This window comes from Canis lupus, chromosome 23, assembly GCF_048164855.1.
Source record: "Canis lupus baileyi chromosome 23, mCanLup2.hap1, whole genome shotgun sequence".
NCBI classification, from domain to species: domain Eukaryota; kingdom Metazoa; phylum Chordata; class Mammalia; order Carnivora; family Canidae; genus Canis; species Canis lupus.
The window spans coordinates 18,000,079-18,024,914 of NC_132860.1; the positions used below are offsets into that span (position 1 = coordinate 18,000,079).

Consider the following 24,836-nt stretch of genomic DNA (forward strand, 5'->3'; position numbering starts at 1 on the left):
ATTGGTATGAGAAAGTACTCAGAATGCAGTGTTAGGTGGATGACAAGCACAAAATTATAATCCTAACTCTGTATACACACAAAGCTAAGTAGTCCTAAATGCTGAGACTAGTTATTTTAACATCAAAAGGGTATAGGTTTTATTTATTTATTTATTTATTTATTTATTTATTTATTTATTTATTTATTATTTATGATAGTCACACAGAGAGAGAGGCAGAGACACAGGCAGAGGGAGAAGCAGGCTCCATGCACCAGGAGCCCGACGTGGGACTCGATCCCGGGTCTCCAGGATCTGCCCTGGGCCAAAGGCAGGCGCCAAACCGCTGCGCCACCCAGGGATCCCGGTATAGGTTTTTTTTTTTTAGATGTTATTTTTAAGTAATCTCTACACCCAATGTGGGGCTTGAACTCACAACCCTGAGATCAAGAGTCACATGCTCCATTGACTGAACCTGCCACAAGTGCCCCATTGATAGCAGATTTTGAGTTTGTCTCTATTTTTAATTCTTTTGGATATATATCTATAAGTGGAATTATAAGATCATATGTAATTCTATGTTTAACGTTTTTAAAGTAAGCTCTGCCCAATGTGGGTCTTGAACTCATGACCCCAAGATCAAGAGTCGCACATTCTATGAACTGAGCCAGCCAGGTGCCCAACTATGTTCAGTATTTTTTTTTTATGTTCAGTATTTTTGTAAAATATTTTACTTATTTATTTTAGAGAGAAGATAGAAAGTGCGAGCAGAGGGGAGGGGCAGAGGGAGAGGAAGAGAGAGACAGAATCCGAAGCAGGTTCCACGCTCAGTGCAGAGCCCCACATAGAGCTCAATCTCACAACCCTGAGATTATGACCTGACCTAAAACCAAGAGTCAGACACTTTACCAACTGAGCCACTTAGATGCCCCTATGTTCAACTTTTCCACAGTACTTGCACCATTTAATATTCCTATGACCAATGCACCGGAGTTCCAATTTTTCTGTATCCTCGGCAACACTTGTTACTGTCTTTTGGATGATAGCCTAACCTAATGGGGGGGAGTGGTATATCAGTGTGGTTTTGATTTTTATTTCCCTGATAACTAATGATGTTGAGCATCTTTTCATGTGGTAATTGGCCATTTCTAAATCTTCTTAGAGAAATGTCTATTCCCCAATGATAGCAGATTTTGAGTTTGCTCTTGTTTAAATTGGGTTTGCTTGCAGGTTTTGTTATTGTTGAGTTATAGGAAGTCTTTATCTATTCCAAATATTCATCCCTATCAGATATATAATTTGCAAATATGTCCTCTCATTGTATAGGTTGTCTTTTCACTCTCCTGTTCCTGGCCTCTCATGCATGATGTTTTTAATTTTTTTTTCCGTTTTCAAATTTTTATTTAAATTCTAGTTAGTTAAAGTTTTATTTTTTTTTATTTTTATTTTTTTCATTTATTTATGATAGTCACACACAGAGAGAGAGAGAGAGAGAGAGAGGCAGAGACATAGGCAGAGGGAGAAGCAGGCTCCATGCACCGGGAGCCTGACGTGGGATTCGATCCTGGGTCTCCAGGATCGCGCCCTGGGCCAAAGGCAGGCGCTAAACCGCTGCGCCACCCAGGGATCCCTAGTTAAAGTTTTAAATTTTGAACGTGGTAAATTTATCTATTTCTTTCATTGCCTCTGCTTTTGGTATCATACGTAAGAAATGATTCCCTAATCTGACGTCATGAAGATTTTCATCTATGTTTTCTTCTAAGCATTATACAGTTTTAGCTCTTAAATTAGGTCTTTAATACATTTTGAGTTAATTTTTACATGTGGTATAAGGTAATGGTCCAACTTCATTCTCATGTGGATATAGTTTTTCTATCACCATTTGTTTTAATTAATTAATTAATTTATTTATTTATTCATGGAGACATAGACAAAGAAAGGCAGAGACATAGGTAGAGGAAGGAGAAGCAGGCTCCATGCAAGAAGCCCGATGTGGGACTCGATCCTGGGACTCCGGGATCACGCCCTGAGCCAAAGGCATAGACGCTCAATCACTGAGCCACCCAGGAGCCCCATCTATCACCATTTGTTTAAAAGACTATCTTTTCCATTGAATGGTCAAATTTTAATTGTTGAAATTTAATTGACTATATATGTGAGGGTTTATTTCTAGGCTTTCTATTCTTTTTTTTTTTTTTTAAACCAGCGTTTTACTTTTTTTTTTTTTTTTTAAGATTTTATTTTTATTTATTCATGAGAGTACAGAGAGAGAGAGAGAGAGAGGCGGAGACACAGGCAGAGGGAGAAACAGGCTCCATGCAGGGAGCCTGGTGTGGGACCCGATCCCGGGACTCCAGGATCGCGCCCTGGTCCGAAGGCAGGCGCCAAACCACTGAGCCACCCAGGGATCCCCTAGGCTTTCTATTCTAATACATTGGGAATATGTATTACTTTTATCATCTCAAATTAAAATAGATGGAGAGCATAGACTCTTCTGTCTATATTTGCTAGGTAGGCTTCTAGAGGCACTGGAAAACTGAGTCTAAGAAATGCAATTACCTTAATTAAAAAAAAAAAAAAAGGCCAGTGAAGGACCAATTGCTTTCTTCTCATGCATGTACAGAAGTTAGGCAATTTAAGCATTACAGATAATTCACAGGTGGTGTCTGGAACACACCAAGTGGATAATCAACATTTGCCCAATGGCCTATAGTTGCAACAGAAGGAGCAGTGGCAGCATCTGGTCCTCAAATAAAACCCCCACTCTTATTGTGATATCCCTGGTTGCTGGAAGCTGCCTGGCTTCATTCCAGCCCTCAAAGCTGCCTCTCCTGAAAATCTTCTTAGTCTCCAGGCCACAGATAAACTACAAAAGAATGTTTGCTTTAGGGTTACTATCCTTCTAGACCTGCAACTGTAACTGGTACAACTGTATTTACCCAAGCTGTGCTATACATCTAAATAGGAATCCTACATCCATGGAAAGGACTGGGACCATTCCGAAAGACAGCCTGAAAGCTAGTGGTTGGGTTTCACTTTTTTAAAAGATTTTATCCATTTATTCATGAGAGACACAGAGAGAGAGAGATGCAGAGACACAGGCAGAGGGAGAAGCAGGATCCTGCAGGGAGCCTGATGTGGGACTCGATCCCGGGTCTCCAGGATCACACCCTGGGCTGAAGGCGGCACTAAACCGCTGAGCCACCCAGGCTGCCCTGGATTTCACTTTTGTTTCTGTTTTTGCATAGGGCATAATTAGCAAACAATAAAAATGCATAAATCGTTAGGTGTTCTGTTGAGTTTTGACAGTTAGATACATCTGTGGAACCACCACCTAAAACAAAATAGAGAAGAGTTCCTTTCATATTCTATCCCATCAATTTCTTTCCCCCAGTCAAGCAGCATTTTCTGATTTCTATCACCATAGATTTGTTTTGTCTGTTCTTGGATTCCATATAAGTGACATCATACAATATGTATTCTAGTGGAATTGCTGGGTCATGGGTCTAAGAAACCACCAAACAGTTCTTCAAACCAGTTGTATTTTACACTCCCCCGAGCATGTACGAATGTCCTAGTTGCTTCACATCTTTACCAAATGTTAGTCTTTTCTGTTTAGTCATTTTCCTGTGTCTGAAATGGTGATATATTATTGTGATTTTATTTTTATTTATTTATTTTTTAAAGGTTTTATTTATTTATTCATGAGAGACAGAGAGAGAGGTGCAGAGACACAGGCAGAGGGAGAAGCAGGCCCCATGCAGGGAGCCCAACATGGGACTGGATCCCGGGTCTCCAGGATCAGGCCCTGGGCTGAAGGCGGCGTTAAACCGCTGAGCCACGGGGGCCCTGCCCCTCTTATTGTGATTTTAATTTGCATTTCTTTGATAACTAAAGACTTGAGCATTTTTTTTATGTTATTGGCCATTCTTGTACCTTCTTTTGTAAGAGGTCTGTTCAAATGAGCAAATGATTTGCTCATTTAAAAAAAAATTTTATTGGGATGCCTAGGTGGCTCAGCAGTTGAGCGTCTGCCTTCAGCTCCTGGCGTGATCCCAGAATCTGGGACCGAGGAGCCTGCTTCTCGCTCCACTTCTCTCTCTGTGTGTCTCTCATGAATAAATAAATAAAATCTTTTAAAAAATTTTTATCTATTTTGCTCATTTTTATTGAGTTGTAGAAATTTGTTATATATTTTCCATACAAATCCAGTGTCAGATATATATATATATATAGTGTGAAGATATTTTTCCCAGTCTGAGGCTCATCTAATCTTTTTCTTAATGTTGTCTTTTGGTGAGCAGAATTAATTTTGATGAAGTCCAATATATTGGCTTTTTAAAATTGATATGCATTTTTTCATCCTATGAAATCTTTACCCTAAGGTTACAAAAATATTCACTTTTCTTCCAGAAGCTTTAAAATTCTGAGTTTTGTATTTCAAGGTATAGAAGACTTTCAACTTTGTTCGTTTTTTCAAGAGTGTTTTATCATAGATCATTTCCATTTCATGTAAATTTTAAAATGAAATTATTTAATATCTTCAAAAAAGTCTGCTGGAATTTTGATTGTGATGGTATTGAACTTATAAATTAATTTATGAAGAATGAGAGTTACTAATTTTGACACTTTTTCATTGAACATGGTAAAGGCAGCTGCAGTGAATCTCAACATTGCTTTCAGCATAGTACAAGAACCATTGTAAAATGTATTAATATCATGTCTTTATGGGAACTGAAAAATTAAAACTACAAAGAAATATATTAGATTGGCAAAAATTAAAAAGTTTGATACCATTGTGTTGATTATACAGAAAAGAAAGAGGCAGTCTCGAATGCTGATGGTGGTAATGTGGATTAGTACAACCTCTTCACAAGAAGGGAAGTTTGGCACCACTTATCACAATTACAAATGCACATTATCGGGACGCCTGGGTGGCTCAGCGGTTGGGCATCTGCCTTAGGCTCGGGGTGTGATCCTGCAGTCCCAGAATCAAGTCCCACATCGGGCTCCCTGCATGGAGCCTGCTTCTCCCTCTGCCTATGTCTCTGCCTATTTATTTCTGTGTCTCTCATAAATAAATAAATAAACCTTAAAAAACAAAACAAAAAACAAATGCACATTATCTTTTCACCCAGCAATTGCACTCTAGGATTTACCTAGCAGACATACTCACACACATGTAAAATCACATGAGCACAAAGTTACATGTTGTTTGAAACAGCACAAGACTTTAATTATGGTGTTCATATAGTGAAATACGATATAGTTTTAAAAAATAAGGAAGCTCTCTGTATAATGAAATAGAAATATTTTCTAGATGTTTGGTTAAGTTTAAAAAAAAAAAATAAGGTGAAGAACAGTATAGTTTACTACCATAAGAAAAAAAGGAAGGTGGGGGGATGACTTTCTATTTGTTTGTATGTGCTTCATGAATTGTTGGAAGACTACACAAAAAACTAGTAACAGTGGATTATCTCTGCAAGGGCAAGGACTGGGTTGATGGAGGTAGGGATGGAAGGAAGATTTTTATATACTTTTTGATTTCTGAACTATGTGAATATATTACATATTCAAAATATTAAATAAAATAAATTTTGCAAATGAATTTTTCCTAAATATCTGAGGATGATGATAGGAGGAGCTAGCTACCACTAATGAACACTTAAGATACACCTGGGCTTTATATAAAGCATTTTATTTATTTATTTATTTAATTATTTAATGAAGTATTTTATACGCATTATCTCATTCAATCCTTATGGCAACTTTCTGGTGTGGATGCAACAATCACTCCTATTTTACACAGGAGGAAAAACTGAGACTCAGAGGCTTATATGGCTAATAAGCTGTAAAGCTGGGATTCAATCCAAAGTTTGTGTGCTTAACCACCATATCGCACTGCATATCTATGTAACAGTTATGATATTGATCTATGTACTATATTGATTCATATAAAAGAAAATAGCGATTACCTGCTGCCCTTCTGTGCCCTCCGCAGTAACCATAGCAACAGAGTGTGTTCCTGCTGAAGAGATGACTGCATCATGAGCCGGGACTGTGATGGGTGTGCCATCCTGCGTTACCATTGTGATAGTATTGCCAATGGCTTGCATGTCAGCTTGAGATATGTTGACCTGCAATAAAAATGTGTTTTACAAGTCAGTTTCTTGTCATATTTGCCAAAAAAAACCCCAAAAAAGACAAAAAACCCACAACTTTTAAGTAAGTTCTACACCCAATGAGGGGCTTAAACTCATGACCCTGAGGATCAAGAGTTGCATGTTCTACTGACTGAGTCACCCAGGCACACCCAATATTTGGTAATCTTTATTAAGGACTAGGTCTAATCCTTGCCTAAGTCTACTCTAGGGGAGCAAATAAGAATTCTATAATGGAATAAACTCTTTTAGAAAAAAATCAGAAAAACTATTTATTTTCTTTTTTGAGGATTTTATTTTCAAGAAATCTCCACACTAAACGTATAGTTTGAAGTCAACCCCGAGCTCAAGTGTCATGTGTTCCACATACTGAGCCAGCTACGCATTCTAAAACCGACTCTTTCCTTCTTTCTTTCTTTTCTTTTTTTTTTTTAAAGATTTTATTTATTTATTCATGAGAGATACAGAGAGAGTCAGAGACACAGGCAGAGGGAGAAGCAGGCTCCATGCAGGGAGCCCGATGTGGGACTAGATCCTGGGTCTCCAGAATCAGGCCCTGGGCTGAAGGCAGTGCTAAACTGCTGAGCCACTGGGGCTGCCCCCCAAAACTGACTATTTCTTAGATACATTTTCTCCTCTCCATCTCTACGGCCAATTTAGGTCCTTATTTTCCTCTCATCTGACTTCTGGTAACCATACAACTTCTTTCTAGGTATCCAGTCTAACCCTTACCTAAACCATCCTCTACTTAGGCACCTTTCTAAGAAAACAAATTTTATTATGCTCCCTGCTTAAATCACCAGTGACCCCCCGCCCCCCATCATTAGAGTTCAGACTTCTTACATGGCATTCATGACCTTTCACAATGTGGCTTCTCCAGACTCATCTTCCACTACATCCAAACCAGCATCTGGTACTCCCAGCCACAACTAATTGTTCACTGTCCCAGAGTATCGTATTGTTATATCTTTGTGACTTCTCCCTTTCCTTCACTCTGCCTGCCAGACTCATGAAAATTCTTCAAGATCCAACTAAATGGCCACTCTCCATAATGGCTTCCAAGATTCCTTCAGGAAGAATCATTTACTACTTCCTCCAGACTGCTGCTGTACTTTACACATCCCTCAATTATATACCCATCATTATAAGAAGTTATTGTTCGCTTAGGAATATCTCTCTCCTACTAGACTATGATACCCACCCCCACTTTCTGTACTCCCCACACTCAGCCTACCAAAATATCTGGCATTGGGTAGAATTCAATAGCTGCTATTTAATTTTATAAAGGAATGGAAGAGAAATTTAATCCTTGAAGGAAATGGGAAGGTTACATCTGGAGAAAATACATCAGGATAAGGAAAACAGCTCTTTTGGAACACATGAAGGGGGATAAAGCTCATTTTATCTGGTCAGAGAGGAGCCAGGAGTGGCTGACATAGCAGTAGGTTCCAGTCTGATAAACAATAGAATTATCCAGCAACGGAACAGGCTGCCTCTTATGAAAGAAACTGCCTTATCTGTTTGGGGCGTGGGGGGGGGCGGGGCGGGGGAGGCTGTAGTGAGAAATTATCCTGTGTCAGGAGGGAGGGAGGTGACTTCAAGAGGGCCTCTGTCGTGTTGATCTAATTCAAGAAAAAGTCTTAGGCTTGATGCTAAACTAAAACTGGGTTAGTAAATATGTTTAATCTTGCATGGCAATCAGTGGACAAAGACTACTGTGAGCATAATTAGTGCTGTCAAAAGTGAGGAGGACGGGCATGAATGAGATGGCATAAGTACCCTGAACTTTCCAAACCTAAATATGTTCTGCCTCCTAGTTAACATCAGCATAGTAATAGTTATCAACGCAGAGGGCAGGTTCATCATGGGAGGTGAGCTCTGAGAGAGGCAGGGAAGGAGAGAGCTCCCTGTGGAAGAGGCAGTTACAAGAGGATAAAGAGCTCCATATGCCTATTTCTACCAGATACTAAGACAATCTCAGTTGGAGCTTAAAAATGAAATCAAGTCTGAATTATTTTAAGCTAGTGGCATCTAGAAAACAATGGTTCAGAGAAAAGCCATTATACTGCTTTCCCTGGGGAAATCAAGATACTTGGTCTATTGATTCTGGGAGGGAAGTTGTGTGAACTTCCATAACTCCAGGTAGGGACGGAACCATACCCTGGAAATTTTACAGTTGTGCCCATTGCTGACTTCCCAGGATCTTTTTTTTTTTTTTTTAAATCATCTCTATATTCAATGTGGGGCCTGAACTCACAACCACAAGATCAAGAGTTGTATGCTCCACTGACTGAGCCAGCCAGGCACCCCCCCTCCCAGGATCTTTCTTTTTTTTTTAAGATTTTATTTATTTATTCATGAGAGATACAGAGAGAGAGGCATAGACACAGGATGAGAGAGAAGCAGGCTCCATGCAGGCAGCCTGATGTGGGACTTGATCCTGGGTCTCTAGGATCACACCCTGGGCCGAAGGCAGGCACCAAACTGCAGAGCCACCCAGGCATCCCCCTCCCAGGATCTTTTAATGATGCCATCACATCCTCATTCCTTCAGCCAAGGCTCTGCCGGTTTCTCAATCTCACCTCCTGGATCTAATCAGCTACTAAATCCTAGCCCTTCTCTGAATTATGTTTTCTCATGGATCCTTTACTTTTCAATCTCTCAATTTCTCTGTGGCTCTGAACTTTTATTACATCACCTCTGAACTCTACCAATAACACCATGTGAACACTGGAGTCACTAGGATCCTCTCTCCCCTAATGTACCTGTATGTAGTCTCTTACAGCAGACTACTGGAAAACCTTCAGCTTTAGCACTGTCTATAAGCTGATATTCAAGGCTTTCCTCAGTTGGGGCCCAACCTGCCTTCCATGCCCATGTTCAGAGAAATATTATTTATTTGGCTTTTGGTGGATACTCACATGCTGAGTCCCGTCCTGGGATATGAGTGTAACTTGTTGACTCAATCCCGACTGGGTTACTGTGGCTACTTGTGTAGACACAACATCATCCCCTTCCACACCTGTAACATATGTGATCTGGGACCCTTTAAGAACATCTTCACTTTGACCTATTTAAAACAAATGAATCATTTATTTCACCAACCAACCAAGTTGTTTAGAAAACAGGATATTTTTCCCTTTTTAAAAAAATCACTTTGAATATTTTTCCCCAATTTTTAATTGTAATTCCAGTTAGTTAACATACAGTGTCATACTAGTTACAAGTGTACGATATAGTGATTCAATGCTTTCATACAGCACCCAGTGCTCATCACAAATGCCCTCCTTAATCCTCATCACCTATTTAACACATCCACCACCACCTTGCCCCCCACCAGTAACCATCAGTTTGCTCAGCATAGTTAAGAATGTTTCTTGGTTTATCCCTCTTTTTTTCCCTTTGCTCATTTGTTTTGTTTCTTAAATTTCACATATGAGTGAAATCACATGGTATTTGTCTTTCTCTCACTTATTTCACTTAGCATAATACTCTCTACCTCCATCCATGTCATTGTAAATGGCAGGATTTCATTCCTTTTTATAGCTGACTAATACTCACGGACACAGGCTGCTTCCCTATCTTGGCTATTGTAAATAATGCTGCTGTAAACATAAGAGTGCATGTATCCTTTTGAATTATTCTTTTTTTAAAGATTTTATTTGAGAGAGAGAAAGGAAGCTGGAGTGGGAGGAGGGGCAGAGGGAGAGAATCTCAAGTAGACTCTGTGATGAACATGGAGCTTGGCATGGGGCTCAATCTCACAACCCTGAGATCATGACCTGAGCCAAAATCAAGAGTTGGATTCTCAATGAACTGAGTCACCCAGGCGCCCCTCTTGTTTTTGTATTCTTTAGGTAAATACCCTGTAATATAACTGGATCATAGGATAATTCTATTTTTAACTTTCTGAGGAACCTCCATACTGTTTTCCACAGTAGCTATACCAGTTTGCATTCCCAACAACAGTGGATGAAGGTTGTTTTTTTTCCATGTCCTGGCCAACACCTATTGTTCCTTATGTTGTTGATTTTAGCCATTCTGCCAGGTGTGAGGTGATACCACAGTGTAGTTTTGATTTGCATTTCGAAAACAGAGCATATTTTAAATATGTCAGAAATACTTGTACAAATTAGAGTGTATACATATTATATTCCAAATCATAAAAATGGCTTCCAGCACCTCCTTCCAGTTCTTCTACCTCCACTGTAGTAAAAAGCCAGACCAAATCAAAGCTGACCAAACTATATCTTTCCACATCAAATTTAAATGTACTAATTTTGAGGGCACCTGGATGGCTCAGTTGTTTAAGTGTCTGACTTCTACGTGAGTCATGATCAGTCCTGGGATGGGCCTGAGGTTGGGCTCCATGCTCAGTGGGGAGCCTGTTTCTCCCTCTCTCTCTGCCCCTCCCTCTGCTTGTGCTTGCTCTCTTTCTCAAATAAATAAATAAAATCTTTAAAAAGAAGTTCTAATTTGGGGAGACCTCTTTTATTCTTAATTGGAGTAATTATGTGATACTGTGCATGTATGCTGGGGTAGTGTGGGGGCGGAGGGATATGGGAGGCAGAGGTGGGTACTGTACAGAAAGGCTGCCTGGCAAGTAACCCTTTCAACATGGCAAGAATGCACTAAGTACTTGTGGTCACTTAAGAAGCTGTTAAAAATGATAAGACAATCTTCATAAACATTAACCACAAAACCGGAATGGTGTGTAAACAGAACCTACTAATACTAAATTACTTACTCTTTAACACAAGTGATTGATTGCAAGTCATCAGTACACAATGTGCACATTGTGTAAAGACAATGTAATAGCATATTATTTGCAGTAAGGTTAATCATTTAATAAGGGACAGAACAGGAACCCCCATCCACTTCTTTATTTCATAAAGAACCAGCAAGTAAACAGCAATTTCAACAGTCCATTATTGCTATACTTGGCAACCAGGAGGCCTGCTGATCCCTCTCTTCTATTGCTTTCCACCTCCCATGAAGCCAGAAAGAGGGTAAATATGGTGTTTTTTTTTCCCCCTTCAAGGAAGGACTTATGCTAATTTAAGAGTACTTCTCAAAGTTAGTGGCTGCCACTGCACTCATATGGCTCTGGTCATGGTGGTGTAATCTCCATGGCAGTCATTACTTCATGTCTGTCTGTTCTGTGTCACAGCTATTTATATACTATTATCCCAATGGGCTACAAAACCTCGAGAATCATAGGAGAGGAAAGGAACACAAACCCATCCCTATTCTTGGAAAAACAATCTTAATTTATTATTTCTTTAACAAAATGTGTATTGTTATTATATTACACTATTTTCTAGAATACAAGAAATTCAGACCATCTGAAAGAGTAACTTTTCAGGAAGAGACTGAAGCTGCTTAAAAAAGAATTTTAAAACCTGAGCTTGTCATCATTAAAACTGGTTTAAAAAAAAAAAAAAAAAACTGGTTTAAAAAAACAAAGCCTGCCTCCTAACTGCAAGGATCCAGCAGTTGCAGGAATATCTAATCATGCACACTTACAGTGCTAGAAATACAGCATCCAGGGCTGAAAGAGTTGTTACCTTCTATCATGTGGCAAATGTCTAAAAAGACAAATTAGGACTACAGGGAATGACTGCAGCAGGTAGTGAGTGATCTGTTCTTTCCCTTATTCTCCAGCCAACTTCTTTCACTAAAGTGTTTTTCAAGACTTTAATATAAGAGTGGGAAAATATGATTTAATTTTCAAATCTACTTCATTTAGAAGGTAATCAGCGAAACAGGACAGCCTATGTTTTGTTTTTTAGAAAACCTTTACCTACTTACCTATGCTAACTGAAATCACAGAATGTAACCCTCTAACATATTTTTTCCCAAGACTTCTTTTTTTTTAAAGATGTTACTTATTTATTCATGAGAGACACAGAGAAAGAGAGAGGCAGAGACACAGGCAGAGGGAGAAGCAGGCTCCAGGCAGGGAGCCCGACGCGGGACTCGATCCCGGGTATCCAGGATCAGGCCCTGGGCTGAAGGCGGTGCTAAACTGCTGAGCTACCCAGGCTACCCCCAAGATTTTATTCTTTCAAAATGAATGTTTTTGTCTCCTGCCACACTACTGAATAGCACACAAATCACTAAAAATTATCTGGGAGTGCTTTACCACTTTTATGCTTAAGATCAAATCCTCAGTGCACCCAAATAGCCTAGCTGCCCCTACCTTGCTCTCCAGGTTCATTTCACACTGCTTCCCAGGCAGATGTGCCACACTGGCCAGGCTTCTCTTATTCTATCCAATTTATTTGGTTCTCTCCAACCTTAGGGCTTTCTGTATGTGCCATTTGAATGTTCTCTTGCCTTTGCTCCTTATTTCCCCTCCCTACCAAATCCCCGCCTCTCCACCTAATCAACCCCTATCCACTCTCTACTTCTCTCTCAGTAGCTATTCCTTTAACCTATTTAAGAAGTGGGTCTAGCTAACTTGTAATACTTTTAAAAAGCCAGAAAGCTCACATTGCTTGTGCAAGAGATTTATTGCAACTATTTGCCTTCACATTCTATTATACCTAGAGGTGACATTATTAAGCAGCAAAATAATTCACATCAATCACAGCTCAAACGAAGGCACAGACTGCTGTAGACAACAAACAGGGAGGAGTGGGTAACACAAATGCTTTCAAATCTGTCCTCCTCTGCTCCTACAATTCAGGCCACTGTCACTTGCTTGATCTAAAAGTGGGCAGGTTCCAGGGCTTCTTTAGTGACAATTCCAGCTTTCCTTGCCAAACAGAAGCCACATTCAAGCGGTAAGACCCTCCACCACATATGTAAGTAAAACCAGGTCTGGCACCATAGCCTGGCCATTTCTCAGAAGGAAAACTGCAATTTGAGCTGAGTGTCTTAACTCTACTTTATTCCCATCCTCTGTTTTTTTTTTTTTTTTTTAAGATTTTATTATTTATTTATTCATGAGAGACAGACAGAGAGAGGCAGAGACACAGGCAGAGGGAGAAGCAGGCTCTCTACTGGGAGCCTGATGTAGGACTTGATCCCAGGACCCCAGATCACGACCTGAGCCAAAGGCAGATGCTCTACCACTAAGCCACCCAGGCACTCCCCCCAATCCTTCTGTTCAATAAGAGAACTAAACAGGGAAAAAAACAAAATAAAAAAACCAAAACCACAACAAAAACACCTCCCAGACTAGACCAACTTCCCTTCTTAAACATCCCAGAGCACGAAGTCCCTTTCTTTGATAGCACTTTTTATAGTTATAAATTATAGGTCTGTGTGATTTTGTGAATGAAACTGTCATCTGAGAAAATGCTATGAATCATAAATTATGATGGATGTTGAGTCCCCAACACAGAGACAGATCTACTGGAAAGAATGCTCACCTGGAGGAGGCTCAAAGAAGGCCTCCTGCTCTTCCTCAATGGGCTCAGTGTCATTGTGGGCCGTCCGCTTGTGCATGGCCAGCGTGGAGATCTGCTTGTAGGTCTTCCCACAGTGGTTACAGTTGTATGGTTTGGAATGAGTGTGAACAACATGATGTTTGTACAAACTAGAATATTCTGTAAACCTTTTGTCACACCCAGGGACTGTACAAACATATGGCTTTTCACCTAAGGAAAGAACACACACATACACAAAAAACAACTTTTACATATGAAGGCATATCACTGCATTCCTCCCATGGGGGAAAATAGCCTCTAATGGCAAAATTGGTAGTTGTCAGATCTCATCCTATACTGCCATGAGGCAGAACACAAGAAAAGACTCCCTAACTATGGTTTCATCTTAGCTCAAAAGGTAGTCTGCATTCTGAGTCTTATCTCATGCCTGAATACCACTTTTCCCTTAATTTTAAGGGATGAGAAAAGGAAATGTTGCCCAGTTTACTGTAAGCTTTGATAAAACTAATTTATTGTTAACTATAACTAGACAGCTCGATGTTAATAATCCTATATTAAAAATAACAATAAGTAAAATTATTACTATAACAAATAGAGCTTTCCCTAAGGGTTTTATAAGGACAATAAAAAAAAGATTGTCTACTAGAAAGAGTTTGGACACTTTGGTAAACCTAAAAGGACATTCCATTTCTAAAATGCGCATATGCATGTGTGCATACACATGCATGTCTTTATTCTCATCTTGTACCTTCCTTGGGTAACTGTATTTTCTTGCATGGCTCTAAATACAGTAAAACCACCCATAAATAGTAAAACCTCACACTAATGTAATCTGTAACATAAGTCTTCAGCATAAAGTATTTGGAAATTGCTTCCTTCCTCTGCCCAGTCTACACTCTCAAAACAGGGCAGGTTAAAGTTCTTATCTTGGTGAATGATTATGGGAGAGATGCGTTGAGGCCAAGGCCAGGCAGGGAAATGGTAGGCAATTCCAACAGAAAACCTGCCCCGTTGATATTTAGGCTGGAATAGAAACCACCACTAGGTGGCACCAAACCACAGTCAAGATAGAAGTGGATTTGACGAGTTTTGGAGCTGTCTGCTAGCCTTCCATAGCCTCAACTAGGGCATCTATCTAACCAACTCTGCAGGAATGGATTACATTTTACATGGCTGAATCTTTGCACTTCATTTATAGCATAATGTGGGCATTTACTGTATCTACCTGATGATCATTAGCTAATCTTTTCTTCCAGTCCAGACCAACCTCTTGGGTCAGACCAAAAATTTTAACTAGGTACTGCATCTCTCTACTTCAGTGATTCTCAATCATGCACACATATAAAAGACCTGGGTTGGTTGGTGGGTTATTTGATTTGGACTTGGGGTTTTTTAAAAATATATACTAAAGTCTGGGTCTCATCCCATAAAATGTCAGAATTGTGCAGACAAAATATGGGGAACAAGTCTATTTTTAAAAAGTGAATCCAATGTGCAGTCACATTTAAGAACACTGCTCTATATAAATGTTCCAAAGATCAGTATGGTAAACTTAATGTAGGCATCCCTTTTACTGGAATGTAATTTGCCCGTTAGACATGTGGAACAGTAAACTTTCAGGTAATGAGTCTATATTCCATTAGCTTTAAGTGGGAGAAATGTTTTCCCAGCCCATCTAAAAATCCCAGCCAATCTCCCCAAATATTATACAAAGGTTCTTAAGAACCTGTGTTATAATCCACCAAGAATGTCTATATAATATGAAACACTTCAAACACCAATTATCTAATTACTTAACATTCAGTAAAGTCAGCAGTAGGTATACTTTTGTAAACACAATTATACCATATAGTACTAGATAGGAATTTTGTTTTCCTTCACCACAAATATGTACTATAACCTAAAAATCAAATATCTTAAAGATATAAAAGGAATGCAAATTATAGTAACAAAATATAACTTTTCTTCTAATCTTCCAGGCCTCTTAGATTTTCACAGGCTTTTCCAGTTTCTTAGAGAAGACTAATAATGTAGGGAACATGATGGCAATAATGCATATTACACAACGTAAGCATAAAATAGGACACTATATCGGAAAGAGGACTTCAGGACTATTTTCTCTTACTTAGACTCACGTGCGACTTAAAATTTTTTCCTTTCATATAAAAATGGATGCACACATAGACTTGTTATAGTGGGTTTTAAGTTTGGATAATAAATTTTGCGTAAAAATTTTGCAAAGCATGAAGGCAGTTATACAGTTGGTAAAAGTTCAAGGGGGAGGGATATCCAGAGATCTATAGATTCCAAACCGACAGCATTCTCTTCCCTTTGACACTTACTCTCCCCGTCTCACCAATAGCATCTAACCTATTACATAAGCTAGATTGATAGGTTCTTCTTATGCCTCGTTTGAGTAACTGAGTCACCAAGTCCCTTGCTGATACCTCTTCAATGTCTTTCATTTCTCTAGCTCACTTACTTTGAATATTCTAACAGCCCTCATTTTCTTCGCCATTGGTCTCATTTCCCTTTAACTTCTTTCTATAATATGGACTGAGTGATTTTTTTTTTCTAAAAAAACCAAATGGGGGCAGCCCCGGTGGCGCAGCGGTTTAGCGCCACCTGAAGCCCGGGGTGTGACCCTGGAGATCCGGGATCGAGTCCCACGTCAGGCTTCCTGCATGGAGCCTGCTTCTCCCTCTGCCTGTGTCTCTGCCTCTCTCGCTCTCTCTGAATAAATAAATAAATAAATCTTAAAACAAAACAAAACAAAAAAAACTCAAATGGTCTTTAAATCCTCTTAAAGCTTCTTCTCTGCCCATAGAGATATTAAAATTTGTTAATGTACTCTCTCCAAAGAGAAGGGATTATTGTAGATCCCTGAAAAGATTTCCAGAGATACCCAGGGATCCAGGGAATGCAGCCAGGGAAACACTGCAACTAAAGTTCCATTCTGTAAAAATGTCTTTTAATTTTAAATGATTGCAAACTTACTCTTAATACTAGTAATCAAGACAATGCATTAAACAACTTCTTGAAAAACAAATGCACATCCTGCCTTAGCCTCCCATTGGCCTTTCCCTTCCCAACCATTAAAAACAGATTCTCAGAGTGCAGCATTGAAATTAAAAACCTTTGTACTGAAAATGATACCATCAAGGATGTGAAAAGACAACCCACAAAAAAGGAAAAAAATCTGTAAATCAAATATCTGATAAGGGATTTGTATCCAGAATATAATAAAGTATTCCTACAACTCTAAAAAGAACGAAATTTGAAAAATGGGCAAAGGATGTGAGTAGACATTTCTCCGAAGACCTACAAATGGTCAGGAAGCACTGAAAAGGAAGCTCAACATCTTTAGCACATCAGGAAAATGCAAATCAAAAGGACAGTGAGACAGATCCCATTTCACACTTGTTAGGATGGCTATAATCAAAACGACAGATAATGTTAGCTGCGCTGTGGAGAAACCGGAACCCTCACACTTTGCTGGAGAGACTGTAAAATGATGCAGCCACTGTGAAAAACAGTTTGGAAGTTCCTCAAAATGTTAAACACAGTTACCATATGAGCCAGCAATTCCACTCTTAAGTATATACCCAAGAGAAATGAAAACATAATTCACGCAAAAACTAGTACGTGAATACTCATAGCAGCCTTATTCCTAACAGCCAAAGTGAAAGCCACTGTTGAATGAATAAATAAAATGTGATACATTCATATAATTACTATTATTATATATAATATATATTATATATTACTATTATTACTATTCAGTAATTAAAAGGAAAGAACTACTGATATAAGCTGTGACATGGCTGAACCTCAAAACATTATGCCAAGTGAAAGATGACCTATGAATAACACCACGTTACGTGATTCTATCTGTAGCAAATGTCCAGAAATGGGCAAATCCATAAGTACAGAATGATGATTGCTTATGGCTGGGGGATGCAGGTGAGAGAAGACTGCTAATAAGTATGAAGTTTCTTTTAGATGGAATGAGAATGCTCTAAAATTGGACTGTGGTGACGGTTGTACAACCCTGTGAATATACTAAATAACAGCGAATCATATACTTTGATTAATGAATTTATTTATTCATTTTTACTGAAGTATAGTTCATCTCTCCCCAGTTCAACTGCCCTTGACAATGTCTTCTCGGTCTCTGTGTCTTGGATGCCTGGCAGGGAAACACACAACAGGTGTTCAGTTAACTGTCTGCTGAATAAATGAATGCATAAATGCTAATGTGAAGTTGTATTTTTTTTAAGTTGTGTGATTACCCCTCCACTATGCCAGGTGGTAGAAGGAGGAGGGAAGGAGTTACTGGAAAATGGTTTATAGAAGAAAGACAGAAGACAAAGAAATCAGAGACTGTTACCTGTGTGTATTCTCACGTGATTTTTATAATTGGTTGCACTGGCAAATGCCCGCCCACATCCTGGTTCTGTGCAGTAATAAGGTCTTTCTCCTGTGTGTGTCCTAATATGCACTTTTCTGATATTTGATGTTGTAAAAGACCGACCACAGCCTTCAAAGGGACATTTAAAGGGCCTTTCTCCTGCAATTACAAAAAGAAGTAAGTTAAATGGTATAAAAATACACAGAAAAGCGAAATGTCTTATCCTCCAATTCTGCCTACGAGCATGCTCAAGACTCTAGGTTTCCTGTACTGGGCTTCCCTTTCAGGGTTTTTTTTTCCTTTTTCCCCCCTGTAAGTAGCATCTTCTACTCCAAATTTAAATTTCTGTAGGGATGGCAGCCAGGGTGGCTCAGCGGATTAGCACCTGCCTGCAGCCTGGAAGTGATCCTGGAGTTCGGGATCCTCCCTCTGCCTGTGTCTCTGCCTCTCTCTCTCTCTGTGTCTCTCATGAATGAATGAATGAATGAGTGAATGAATTAATAAAAAAATAAATTTCTTTTTTTTTTTTTTTTAGAAATAAATTTCTGTAGGGAAAGTTGAATATTGTTCAAAACTCATCACTGACTGCATGACTTTCCAAGATGGAGTCATTCAGGTGGGCATATTAAAAAATGATCTGAGAAAAGCAGAGAAAAAAAATCATAAAGAAATACAAAAGAAAAAGTCAAGAATTACATTTGAATAAAAAAATAAAAATAAAAAATTTGATAAACTGGAAAAAAATTATATTTGCACAACCCTAGAATCCCCACAAAAGCTTATCTCCTAACTTTATTTATTCTGTAATACCTTGAAAAAACTTTTGTTTTTTAAAAAATCTGGCGTCTAGCACATAACACATATTACATATACTTGCTGAATATATTACTATTCTCATAATCTAAGCTTAGGAAAAAGTCTGTTCTGCCAGTTATTTTCTTTTTTTTTTTTTTTCTTTTTTCTTTTTTATTTTCTTTTTTCTTCATACTTGCTTTACACAAACTCAGAACCCAAAGGGCCTTTAGCTTTTAACTGTCAGGCAGAAAATGTAGCCTTTGGTTTTGATTCCCATATGTACTTTTCAGACTGAGCTCAAATTAAGCAAGCAACTTTTGTGGTTAAAAAAAAAAATCTCTGTACGTGTGTAAATAAATAGATATAAAAGTTTGTTATTTTTCTTTTGGTTAAGTAAAATTATGCTCTGCTTGCTGGTAAAAACCATTCCAAAATATTTCTTCCCTCAAGTATGAAATCATTTATAAAGAAGCAGGAACTGGGATGCCTGGGTGGCTCAGTAGTCCAGCGTATGCCTTCAGCTCAGGGTATGAACCCAGGTCCTGGGATAGATTCCTGCATTGCCCTCCCCATTGGGGAGCCTGCTTCACCCTCTGCCTGTGTGTCTCTGCCTCTCTCTCCCGCTGTGTCTCTCATGAATAAATTAAAAAGACTCCTAATTCTGGGAAACAAACTAGGGGTGGTGGAAGGGGAGGAGGGCGGGAGGTAGGGGTGAATGGATGACGGGCACTGAGGGGGGCACTTGACGGGATGAGCACTGGGTGTTATTCTGTATGTTGGCAAATTGAACACCAATAAAAAATAAATTTATTATAAAAAAATGAATAAATTAAAAAAAAGGCATGAACCTCTGATCCTTTAGAGAAAGGTTTTTTTTTCAATGTGTTAACCTAAGGAAAACAGGTTGTCTTAGCTAAGTCCCTTCTCCTCTCTGAATCCTGATGCCCTTAACGTTTTCCCAGCTCTAACATGCTGTGATAAGGAATCCAGCATTCTAACAATCCCCATGGTGTCATACAGACTACCCTAGCTCTGAAATCACTTGTGTTTGTAACAAACACTCCTGAAGCCCCCTTACTCAATCCAACATTTTTACCAATGAAAATATTCATGATTTAATAATTGATGCATGAATATGTGGTTTGCTAAATGAATACGACAAAGAGATTCCAATTCGAATGTTTTGACCAAATATTAATGGAACTAGATTATGTTTTTATGTAACTTTTATGTAACAGATTGGCATTATATAGCAAATCCAAATAGAATTTGCAGGAATTTGGAAACATTTGCCCCTGAGAACAATGGATAAAAATAAGTACATGGATGAAATAGAAGCAGAGATTAAGGCTTTGTTCCTAAACATTGTAAAGCAAAGCCTATGTGGGATCATATTTGAACTAAAAGCTAAACTTTGATGGATAAGTCCTCAGTGGAAATTTGCTAAACTATTTCAGAATACTTAGAAGTATCTGGGGATTGGGGCACCTGGGTGGGTGGTTCAGTCAGTTAAGTGTCAGCCTTCAGATCAGGTCATTATCCTGGAGTCCCAGGATGGAGCTCTGCATTGACCTCCACATCGGACTCCCCACTCAGGGGGGAGTCTGCTTCTCCCTCTGAATCTCTCCCTTCTCATGCTCCTCTCTCTCAAATAAATAAAATCTTAAACAAAAAAAAAAAGTATCTGGGGATAAAGTTATACTATGTTTAAAACATTAGTAGGGGGGCAGCCCAGGTGGCTCAGTGGTTTAGCGCCACCTTCAGTAGGGTCTGATCCTGCAGACAGACCCAGGATGGGAGTCCCACATGAGGCTCCCTGCATGAAGCCTGCTTCTCCCTCTGCCTGTGTCTTTGCCCCCCCCCCTCTCTCTCTCTGTCTCTCATGAATAAATAAATAAAATCTTTAAAAAAAAATAAAAATAAAACATTTGTAGGGGATCCCTGGGTGGCTCAGGGGTTTAGCGCCTGCCTTCGGCTCAGGGTGTGATCCTGGAGTCCTGGGATCAGGTCCCATATTGGGCTCCCTGCATGGAGCCTGCTTCTCCCTCTGCCTGTGTCTCTGCCTCTCTCTCTGTGTCTCTCATGAATAAATAAAATCTTTAAATAAAATAAAATAAAATAAAACAAAACATTTGTAGTAAAATTTCAAACTAAATTATTAAGCTATAGATAAGCTTAGTCAACAGGTTATTACAGCATCTTTTATCAACAGTTTCTGAAATTCTTCCAACTCTCATCCAAAGCAAATAATTACCTTTATAATTGGTATTCTGATCCTACAAATAATCAAGTACAAGAAAGGGAGTGGAGGTGAGATAAAAACAAAGTACCCTTTAGGAAAATAAGAGAAGAAAATCTAAAGGGGATGAGAGAAGATTGTGAAGAAGTAAGAAGCCTTTCTGTGGGGCTCTTAGGAGTACATTTTCTTTTTTTTTTTTTTTTTTTTTTTTTTTTTTTAGGAGTACATTTTCTTTAGTAGCAGCTAATACAGAAGAAGAAATGCTTAACTGAGAAGGAATTGAATAACACCTACAAGCTGAGAGGGCTGGTAATCTATGACTATTGTTCATCTTTCTGGGACATGACCCCTTTGAAAATCCTTTTTTATTCTTTTTTAAGATTTTAATTATTTATTTTGAGAGAGAGAGAGAGAGAGGAGAGCATGAGCAGGAGGAAGGGCAGAGGGAGAGAGAGAATCTCAAGCAGACTCCATGCTGACCATGGAGCTTGACTTGGGGCTCTATCCCATAACCCTGAGCTGAAATCAAGAGTCAGATACTTGGGGATCCCTGGGTGGCTCAGTGGTTTAGCGCCTGCCTTCGGCACAGGGTGCGATCCTGGAGTCCCAGGATCGAGTCCCATGTCGGGCTCCCGGCATGGAGCCTGCTTCTCCCTCTGCCTGTGTCTCTACCTCTCTCTCTCTCTATGTCTATCATGAATAAATAAATAAAATCTTTTAAAAAAAAAAAGAGTCAGATACTTAACCAACTAAGCCACCCAGGTGCTCCGCCACTCCTTTGAGAATCTAATCAGATTATGGGCCCTCATTCTGGAAAGGAGTATACACATGCACAAATGGTAAAGTGCACGGAATTTTAAGAGTTTAAGAGAAACCCTTGAAGCTAACTCTGAAAATTCCAGAGACTCCTTCCCCAAGTCCTTTCCCTGCAGGTTAAGAATTCCTAAATTCAGGGTGCCTGGGTGACTCAGAGTTAAGTTGCTGACTTCGGTTTCGGTCATGATCTCAGGGTCCTGGGATCAAGCTCCACATGGGTCTCTGCACTCATGGCTTATCGAGGAGTCCGTCCTTTGCCCTCTCCCTCTGCCACCTCCCCCCTCATGAGCACACACGCATGCTGATAAATAAAATTAAAAAACAAAACAAAACAAAATTCCTGGCTTTCAATCAATCCTGGCCTAGATACGGTATTTGTTCACACTAGTACCTGTATGAGTTCTGATATGTTTCTGTAGATCTCCTGAAGTTTTGAAAGACTTAGTACAATTATCTTCTGAACATCGGTATGGCTTTTCTCCTGTATGAGTTCTGACATGACTTTTTAGTCCATAACCTTTAAGAAAAATTTAAAAGGAATTTAATGACATGAGACCCCTCTACGTATGCACTGTTTAGTAGTTTAGATTAAACTACTGAAAAATACAGTAAACACCACGGATATAATACTAGGCAAACGCAACAAAACAACTATTAATAATGTACAAGAGTATGACAGCTAAGGACTGTCATGTTGGAAATTCAATAGTTCATCTCTGTCTAGAAGAGGTTATATGTGTTTCCTTTTTTAAAGTGCCCCAATCTTACTAGATGTTCACAACTCATACTCCAAAAGCCTGAAGTAGAATTGAGACATTAAATGAGGAATAGGGTGGAAGTCAGGAGGCCTGGTACCAGTCCTGGCCCTGCTGGATATAACCCAGGAAAGCCCCAAGCCCTGCAAAGTGCCAGTTGCTCATGGTTCCCCCAAGTCTATCCTAACATTAAATTCTGTGTCAGCTTCTAATGCTCAGCTTTTACTTTTCTGCTAAAAGAAAGTAGAATGTGGAGTGAAACACCAAACATAGTAGGCAGAAATAGGCCTGAGGAGAAAAATGGAAAGAGAGAGAACAGAGAGAGAGAATAGAGCAAGCAGGACAAGAGAAAGTTAAGGGAGAGACTGAAAAACTGGTCATTGTGCATCCACTAATTCAGACCAAGGCAAGGGGTCAGTTCCTGCCCCTGGCCAGTCTCTGCTTGCTCCCTAAATGGAACCATGGAATAAAGAAAAGTCATATCTTTACCTGTTGCAAATGCTTTCCCACAGCCTAGATGCTCACACTGATAGGGCCGGTCTCCCGTGTGTGATCTCTCATGGACCTGTCATTAAAATGCAGGCATGATTCTATTTCCTGTAGGCATTCCTCATGTAGATGGTCTCAAGAGAGACCTATTTTTTTCCCTCTGCTGAATTACAGTTGACCTCTGAACAACCTCTCATGCAGTCAAAAACCAGCGTATAACTTCCTTAATCATTTCTCACAACCACTCTGTGAGGGAGGTGCTTTTATCATAAGGAAAATGAGACACTAAGACACCAAGTAACATGTCAAGGTTACATACCAGTAAGTAATGGGGGTGGGCTCTAGGGCTGCTACTCCAAACATGCTAAATGCCCACCTCCTGACCCTCTGTAAGTTATTCAGTATAAGTGTTAGCTACTGTGCCGTGGAATGTTGTGTTTAGCTGCAATCAAAATACTTGGCTGTATATTTGAAAGAAAGGGCAAATTAACACCAACTTCTGCTAGATTTCACCAGATCACTATTAACAGAATGATTACACACACATCTCTCATAAAACTTTATAAATTTCACATCTGACAAAAAAATATATTCAAATATATAGAGTACCTACCATCTGCCAGGAAGTATGGCAGACATTAGGAAGACAGAGATGAAGAACACATAGTCCAAGCTCTCAAAGAATTGACAGTTTCTAAAATCTGCATAGGGTTTTGCGTGGCCCATATATAAGTGTGTGTGTCTATATCTTGATAAGTGAGGAAAAATAATGGCACTGGCATTATTTTGGCATTTAATATCCTAGGTATTGTCATTAACTAAATACAGCATTTCCTTTATATATACCTTAAGATGATGAGCTGTTGTATATAATTTTCCACATCCATCATATTCACATCGAAATGCCTTTTCTCCACTCTGCTGGGACTTAGCAGTTACTCTTGTTGCATGTCCTTGTAAGACAATCTAGATGAAACAGAAAGTTATTTAAATTATTCATACAGAAATAAAGTAGATGAAATTACTGTTTTCAGAAATCACCATTATCATAAAAAAGATAAAACCGTAATATGGGTTTCCAGATTCAGGTTATCATTTTACAAAGATTCTGTCATGTTGAGCTAATTAGGTTATTTCTGTTCCATAGCTGAAGTCAAAAGGAGATCCACAAGGGGGCATAGCTAGAGCTCCCAGATATCTATTCTCATTCTAGAAAAATCAACCCAAGTAGCAGTAGCATTGCCATTATATGCAAGTATTTCATGACATGCTTAAGGGAAGGATATGGATATATATATATATATATATATATAATATCCATGACAAAAAAAAAATATCCATGACATCTGTTCTAAAAACAATATAAAGAACATTTTCTTTGTCAAAAGCATTTCAAAGCAATGAAAAAGAAAGGTTTATGTCCTTGGGGTCACCTGTGGGAGACATTATGACCCATATGATCCTAGTCTGTACTCATATTCAGTAGAATCATTTTTCTGGGACTCAACACCATAAAACTTCAAACAACTGTCCTGATTTTGGAAGCTTTTAAAGATGATCACCTATTTTAGAAATTAAGATACCATAAAAATAGAAAAATGACTTTCTACTCTGCGGGCCCTGGGATGAACAGAGCTGCAGGTTAGGGTGACTTGTTTGGAAGTGAAATTTGAGGCTGAAAATGAGGAGTGAGGTGAGCAGTCCAGACAGAAGGAAGAGTATGATGAAAAGTATGGGAGTGTGCCTGGGAGAACTGGAAATTTAATGTAAGAGTATTATGTCAATACGACAAGA

General features: G+C 39.1%; 1 protein-coding gene and 1 long non-coding RNA gene across 12 annotated transcripts in view; one reads left to right on the top strand and one right to left on the bottom strand.

Annotated features, from left to right (window-relative positions):
* The window catches only part of LOC140614817 (uncharacterized), a 35,438-nt gene extending 29,298 nt beyond the window's left edge, over positions 1–6,140 (top strand). For all 7 annotated transcript variants that reach the window (XR_012015588.1, XR_012015589.1, XR_012015586.1 and 4 more), the window contains one exon: positions 5,981–6,140. This is a non-coding gene — a long non-coding RNA (uncharacterized lncRNA). The remainder of the gene's footprint in view (positions 1–5,980) is intronic.
* Positions 1–24,836, bottom strand: part of ZNF143 (zinc finger protein 143) — a 60,080-nt gene that overhangs the window by 3,943 nt on the left and 31,301 nt on the right. For all 5 annotated transcript variants that reach the window (XM_072794116.1, XM_072794115.1, XM_072794114.1 and 2 more), the window contains 7 exons: positions 23,889–24,008; positions 23,043–23,118; positions 22,190–22,315; positions 17,928–18,107; positions 13,520–13,747; positions 9,062–9,210; positions 5,955–6,116 (listed from right to left, as the gene is read on the bottom strand). In XM_072794116.1, coding sequence (XP_072650217.1) covers positions 5,955–6,116; positions 9,062–9,210; positions 13,520–13,747; positions 17,928–18,107; positions 22,190–22,315; positions 23,043–23,118; positions 23,889–24,008 — 1,041 coding nt within the window. The remainder of the gene's footprint in view (positions 1–5,954; positions 6,117–9,061; positions 9,211–13,519; positions 13,748–17,927; positions 18,108–22,189; positions 22,316–23,042; positions 23,119–23,888; positions 24,009–24,836) is intronic.